This window comes from Falco rusticolus, chromosome 15 (assembly GCF_015220075.1).
Source record: "Falco rusticolus isolate bFalRus1 chromosome 15, bFalRus1.pri, whole genome shotgun sequence".
Lineage (NCBI taxonomy): Eukaryota > Metazoa > Chordata > Aves > Falconiformes > Falconidae > Falco > Falco rusticolus.
The window spans coordinates 2,585,974-2,592,354 of record NC_051201.1 but is presented as its reverse complement, the minus strand read 5'-3'; the positions used below and the strand labels follow the sequence as shown (position 1 = coordinate 2,592,354).

General features: G+C 39.2%; 1 protein-coding gene across 2 annotated transcripts in view; it reads right to left on the bottom strand.

Annotated features, from left to right (window-relative positions):
- CA5A (carbonic anhydrase 5A) overlaps window positions 1-6,381 on the bottom strand; it is a 26,685-nt gene continuing 20,304 nt past the window's right edge. For both annotated transcript variants that reach the window (XM_037409249.1, XM_037409250.1), the window contains exon 7: window positions 1-4,796. In XM_037409249.1, coding sequence (XP_037265146.1) covers window positions 4,617-4,796 — 180 coding nt within the window. In that variant the 3' untranslated portion in view covers window positions 1-4,616. The remainder of the gene's footprint in view (window positions 4,797-6,381) is intronic.

The window sequence follows — 6,381 nt, the reverse complement described above, 5'->3', positions numbered from 1 at the left end:
CACAGGTTTCTCTGTGTTTCTTTATTACATAGTTTGTACACTAAAGTAACAGTTTAAAATCCAGCAGCTAGAAGTTTCTTTACAGCAGGTAAAAACTGACGGTAAAGGCCTGTATCTTAGGAGAACAAACAGCATTCCCGGTTACATATGTTGTCCGCAAAGACAATTACTTGCGTAAATTATGATTATGCAGATAACATACATTAAAATACACAATGTAATAACTGCCAGGAATACAAGAGGCACAAAGGAAAAAACAAAGATGTGCCAAGAAATACAAGTTAAGACATTCCGAATTAAAGGCATGCAATTTTTAAAGCAAACGCTATTGACTATTAAGTTGAGCAGAAGAAGGGACCCTTCCTCAAAAGCAACCTGTGCAGGATTCCAGTACTCTAAAACCCAGTAGATTTTTGGGAGATCAAAGCAGTCTCCATTTCTAAAGCTTTCAAAGCCAAAAGATACACTCCTGTCAGAACTGCAGTAAAAATACCAACGCAAACCATTCTTGACAGAAGAGAACAAAAGAGCGGCCAGGTACACGTGGTGGCGCACACCTGAAGTGCACCAGTGCGGATGCTCGGGAATGTAGGAACACAGAGCAACCATCCAAACGGCAAATTAAGTCCTTCAACTACGAAGTCACCGAGAACGAGACTTCTGGTAAGACCAACACTGAACAGAAACATTGAAAGGCAACTGGAAGTCAGACCGACAGGGATGCAGACCTATGCCCAAAACCCTACTCCCTTTTCAGTAAGCTGTCCTCAAAATTATTTCTGTTACAGTCTTTAATTCCTAGCGCTTACTGCCACAGGAACGCCTCCCAGTACCCTGTTAAGTAACAGAAGTGACTGCTATGCAAGGACAAACACAAATGTGTCCTTTGACCCTTTTGGACTGTACCATAAAAACAAAGAGCCCAAAGATTCCTATGCAGGCACTTTAGAGTTCAACTTAGCTGTGCAAAATCATTACAGGTCTTAGCTCTAGTCCAACAATCAAATCAAACTGGTTTTCCCCTCATGCAACTGAGAGAATAAGACAAAAGAATTATATCCCATCTCCTGTTTTACACACTTGTGCAGGCATGCAGAATTATTTTTCTCACAGTTAGCTTTTGCAAGGCCAGTAAAGTCATTGTAAACTAAAAGTTAAAAAAACCCAACAAACAAACAAACAATCTTTCTGATAATTTTCAGACTGCTAATTTCAATGACAATCCACCCTGCAACTGAGATACTGTTGACCTTACCCAGAGATGCTAAAACACTAATGTGTAAATGCAAGACTCAAAAACCAGCAAAATAACTATAACAGAAAATCCCTGTAAAGCTTATATTTGTAGCACAGAGTTAAGTTTTTCTACGTCGACCCCATTTCCTGACATTTGAAACTATCAGTGCTGAAATTGAAATAATTAGGTTTATGTCAGTATACTTAGATGTGATTTTATGTAAATATATATGGAGCATAGCTTATTGATTGTATGACTGGCTAATATACCTATTCTCTAACAAAACTTCCACGACAATACTTTAACAAAGTAAATTTCTATGAGAATTTTAGAAAGATCACTGAAAATAGAGTAGTCAACTTTCTCTCTGATGGATGCATGGTGGTGAGCATCTTACAGAGATTTACACACCCAGGAAGAAAATCTGGTTCAGTGCAGCAAACCTAACCACTGAGATCTCAGTTGGGTGTGAGCATACTAGAGCGTTATGAAGCATCTGAAGATTAAACGTTTACACTATGGTAGTTCCCTGGGAGCAAAATACTTCTTTTTTTGTATTTGCATATGCTAGGGAAGCTCTATTAACTAGTGAAACAGGCTCAGTGGATCAGATGTACATAAAAATTTGGTGAAAATTACCAAGGCAACTAAAAAACTTTGAGCAATCGTATGAAGCTTTTTAAAACAACCTATTTATATACGATAGGGATACTGATGCAGGCTACCTATATCTAGCTTAGTGCTGCTGTGTCACCTGTATGTGACTTTTTTTTTTTAAATGTGTTTTAAATGTGAAGGCGACATTAAGATGTCTTTATATTACAGTTTTTCTTAACTGCTAATAATAAGCAGCAAAAAATCTCAAAGAAAGACAAGTTCTGAACCACTGCCATGTTTCTACGGGGTCCTCCTCAGAAAAGCATTTGCAATAACAGCACTGAACAAAACCCTCAACCTTAACAATGACTACAGCACCTACATTCAGGCAGAAAACAAAAGAATTCTTTTCCTATTGCCAGGATTGTAGATATCCCTTCCAAAATTATTTTGGAACCTAGCATTCTCTGGCAAAACCATGACTGATGTGATTCTGCGGACTAGGAACATAGTAAAAAGTCTGTCTGCCTCAAGCTGCACCAGGGGAGGTTTAGATTGGATGTTAAGACAAACTTCTTCACCAAAAGGGTTAACAAGCACTGGAATGGGCTGCCCAGGGAAGCGGTGGAGTCACCATCCCTGGAGATAATTAAAAGACATGTCAATGTGGCCCTTAGGGACATGGTTTAGTGGTGGACTTGGCAGTCCTGGGTTAACGGTTGGACTGAATGATCTTAAAGGTCTTCTCCAACCTAAACGACTCTGCGATTCTAAGATGATGCCAAAGACTGTATAGATTCAACTGGGATGCTATCGTTCAACCAAGTTGGTATAGATGGTATAGCTCTACAGAGGTCAAGCAAGATGGGTCAACTGAGCAGTAAGGGCTTGGGAGAGGTAATGAAACCGAAGATACATACTGCCATGTTGAATGTACTACACAGTAAAAGTAAGTATACTACACTGGAATAGAAAAGAGATTTTCTTACATCTACCATGTAGAGTCACTCTGAGGTGAAGTGGGCACGTTTCAGATTGCCCAGACAGAAAGGCACAACTGTTGCAACATTAACAACAGCCTGAGGTAGAGCTATTAAGGAAGAAAAGGCAGGACCTGGGCACTTAATTGGTTAAATAAGAACATAAAAAAACCTTAAAATCATCAAGGTCACACTAAAAAGTGTTAAAGTGCTTTTAAACTCAACACTTAGGCTTAAAAAAAACAGAAGTATCAATTATAAAGTTCTGAATTTAGCATCGACGAGCTAGTGTCCTGGCTTCACTTGTGCTGAGTCACACCAGCTTAGTGACTTCGCTTACTGGCAGGAGCAGACCAAGCAACATCTGTTCCACAGGATGACTCCTCAAATACAATCAATCAAGATCATGTCATGAGTCTACAGATAGACCTGCTCCTCATCAGAAAATCTGACCGTACGTGATTTTCATGTACAGGCACATCGTTAAAAACAGTAAAGCATAAAAAGCCAGTGAGAAAGGTGCTTGAGAGAAAATTATGGCTAGTAGTAGTATGCTTAGAGGTAGATAATACTTGTGGCAATTGGATCGTAACTCTAGGATAAGGCTCCACAGCTGGCAGCTTACACAACAATTTTGTCTGGTCCACAAATAAATTTCAGCCACCACTGAACTTTGGTACTATAAGGTGCTATAAGTATAATCTGGTCCCCAGTTATCTTGAAGCTAGATAACTCTTTATAAGGGAAGTACACCTTAAGACAAGACTTTGAAGAGAGTGCACTGTTGCTAGATGAATTACTGAAGGAAAAAAAAATAACCTTCCAAGTATCTGAATGCTGCATTTTGTCCATACTCTCTTAGCACTGGATTAGGTTTCAGAAATTGTTTGGGGTTTGTTTTTTTTTTCCCCCCCAAATCCCGTTGGGAAGGTCAGCTGGGGCATATCTAATTTTGCTTTCCTTTGATGTGATCAGTTTCCTGGGATCAGTTGGACATTTTTGCTTAATTTGCTGCTCTGCCAGTCTCGAGATACTGGTAAATTCTGTTCTGCTCTCTTCTCCTGGTACATTATTGACGCAGAAATGTAAAAGCTGCCAAAGCTAAAAACTTCTACATCTGTTATAAGGTTTTAGAAAAAGTCTGCTGACTTGTGGTGTAGATAGAATGGACATTCCGTGACATCCATATCAAACAGAGATCATACAGTCAATACAATGGAAAAAGGTTAGATTCTGTAATTCGTTTTTTCCTTCTCCTCTTGTCATCCTAAACACCAAGAAATAAGGAAGAAGATAAACTGTCTCTGTATATCAGACTAGAGAAGTTAGTTCTCAAACCTCTGAAACAATTCCACAAAAGGACCTGATCAGTATTAATGCTATTAACTTCTTCACACTTTCTGCTTGCTTACATGTTTTTAGTTTGGATTATTAATTCACGTAAGCTACTGAAAGAGCATTTGAAGAGACACAGAACAGTTCAGAAAAGAGATCGGGAAAGAGACCTCCTGCGCTTATTTTTCCTTTAACTCTCAAAATAATTCCTTACTGATCCTTGCTTTAAAGCAAGTCAGTTTGTTAAGGGTTAATATTATTTACTATTTTGAAAAAGCAGAACTAAACGACCCCACAGCTTCTCTAATATAAGTCAAATGGCACTTAGCAGAACCGAAACTGGCTGGCTATGAAACTGTACGGCATACACACACTGCAGGAAAAGGAAAAATAATTAAAAAATAACATCAGCCCAGGTATACGGATATGTCTGGATGAAATGTCCGGACTGATGTTTCATGGGCCATCTATGGCCTGATCTGCTCAGCACGGTCTTTGGGCTGTACTTCAGTATTTAAGAGATGCCTGATTTGGAAGGATGAACGGACGGTTCGGTTCATTAATGGCTGAAGAGGGCGGAAGTTGTCTACCATTCTCTTTTCTTCTTCGCCATCTGAAGTAAAGAGCAGCATCCGAAATGCTTCCAGCTGAGAACGAGAAACGTCCAGTTTTGTGACTTTACTAACTGGAGAATTACTTGAGTTCATGACAAAACACAATCATTCATGCTTGGAAAAAAAAAAAAATCAAAGATACTATTACATTTGCATTCCGTGAAATTTTAGCAGGAACTTCTGGCGCTTCTTTGTCACCTGCTGGTAAGGATTACACCATCCTCCGTATCAATGCAGAAGATGAATTGTCAATCATCTGCCATCTTCAGGCAAATTAAATCTCAAATGTGGCATGTCTGAGATAGAACTGATTCCCATTCAAATACTGGAACATATGCCATCTTTAAATAAACCTCGCCAACCTTCTTAATTCACGCCCTTCCTGGAGTTCTGTTATCTTCTACAGACATGCATATGCCAGCATCCAGAAATGGGGGAACCTCAACAAGCAACAACCTACATAGTTGTTTTCAGTTGTTTATAACTGGGGATTAAAATAAGGTATGCAGCAGATCAGCTTTTAATGCTCACAAGGGCGTTACAATGTTAAGTAAACAATAAGCCTTTCTATGCCATAAAAGGATGGGTGAAGAGCCAAGGGAGGGGGAAAAAAAAAAAAAAAAAAAGAGGAAAAGTTTACTAAACCATTAAAATCACATATATGGCTATTCTTCAGAATTAGCGTTTGTTTGGAGCATGACTTTCTAGATGGACTAGCTCCATGCAAAATTTGTATTAAAAAAAAAAAATAATTAGTATTTTGCCTCATGTCATTGGACTCACTTCATTATTCATCAAAGCCAAAAAAACCAAGAGACAATGCACAGTTAACTTGCAGTGCCTCTTAAATAACAAAAATATGGTAGATTTGGGGGGGGTGTTCATTTTCACTTGCTTTGCAACAATCTCCCAGACTTGTTCTATGCTGTAACAGCCCTCAAAGTACTCCGCTTCCTTGAACAGACAAAAAAAAAAACCCCACAAAAACTTCCAAAAAACGCACAACTGTAGTACAATTCCAGTAAGTCTTCCTTCTGACAATTTTCTACTTGCCCCTACACATACTTCATACCAAGGAATAACAGTACATTGAAACATGAAGTACTAAAATTAAAAGCAGTAGAGGGCATATGGTAACAAGTCAGGGCTGGTCTCAGAACACACTATTGCCCACAAACTCCTCGACTTGAAATAACTTCTGCAATACAAACATTTGCTGAAACCTTTGTTTGTCCTTCCTAAAGGGGTATAAGGAAAAAGAATTCAAGGACAATATGGCCAAATATAGAGTAAACATGCCTACAAAGGCAAAGGAGAAAACCCAACGGGGACTCACCCTATCTCCCACCATCAGAATGGCACGGGAAGGACTCCGAGCCACCCGCCACCCCCTCCCTACCTCCAGAGTCCACCAAGGCAAGAACAGAGGATTAGCTCCGCAAGATTCCTCTGCAAATGCATGTAGCTATCAAGAATATGTGCAAAAGGTTAGAGTTTGGAATTTCACAAAACCTGCACTTTCTCCTCCCTCCCTACCACAAAAAGGACTGTATTCTGGTAAGGAGAGCAAAATTATCCAGCTTTTCAATAAGTAACTTTAGAAGTTTTCAAGGGCCAG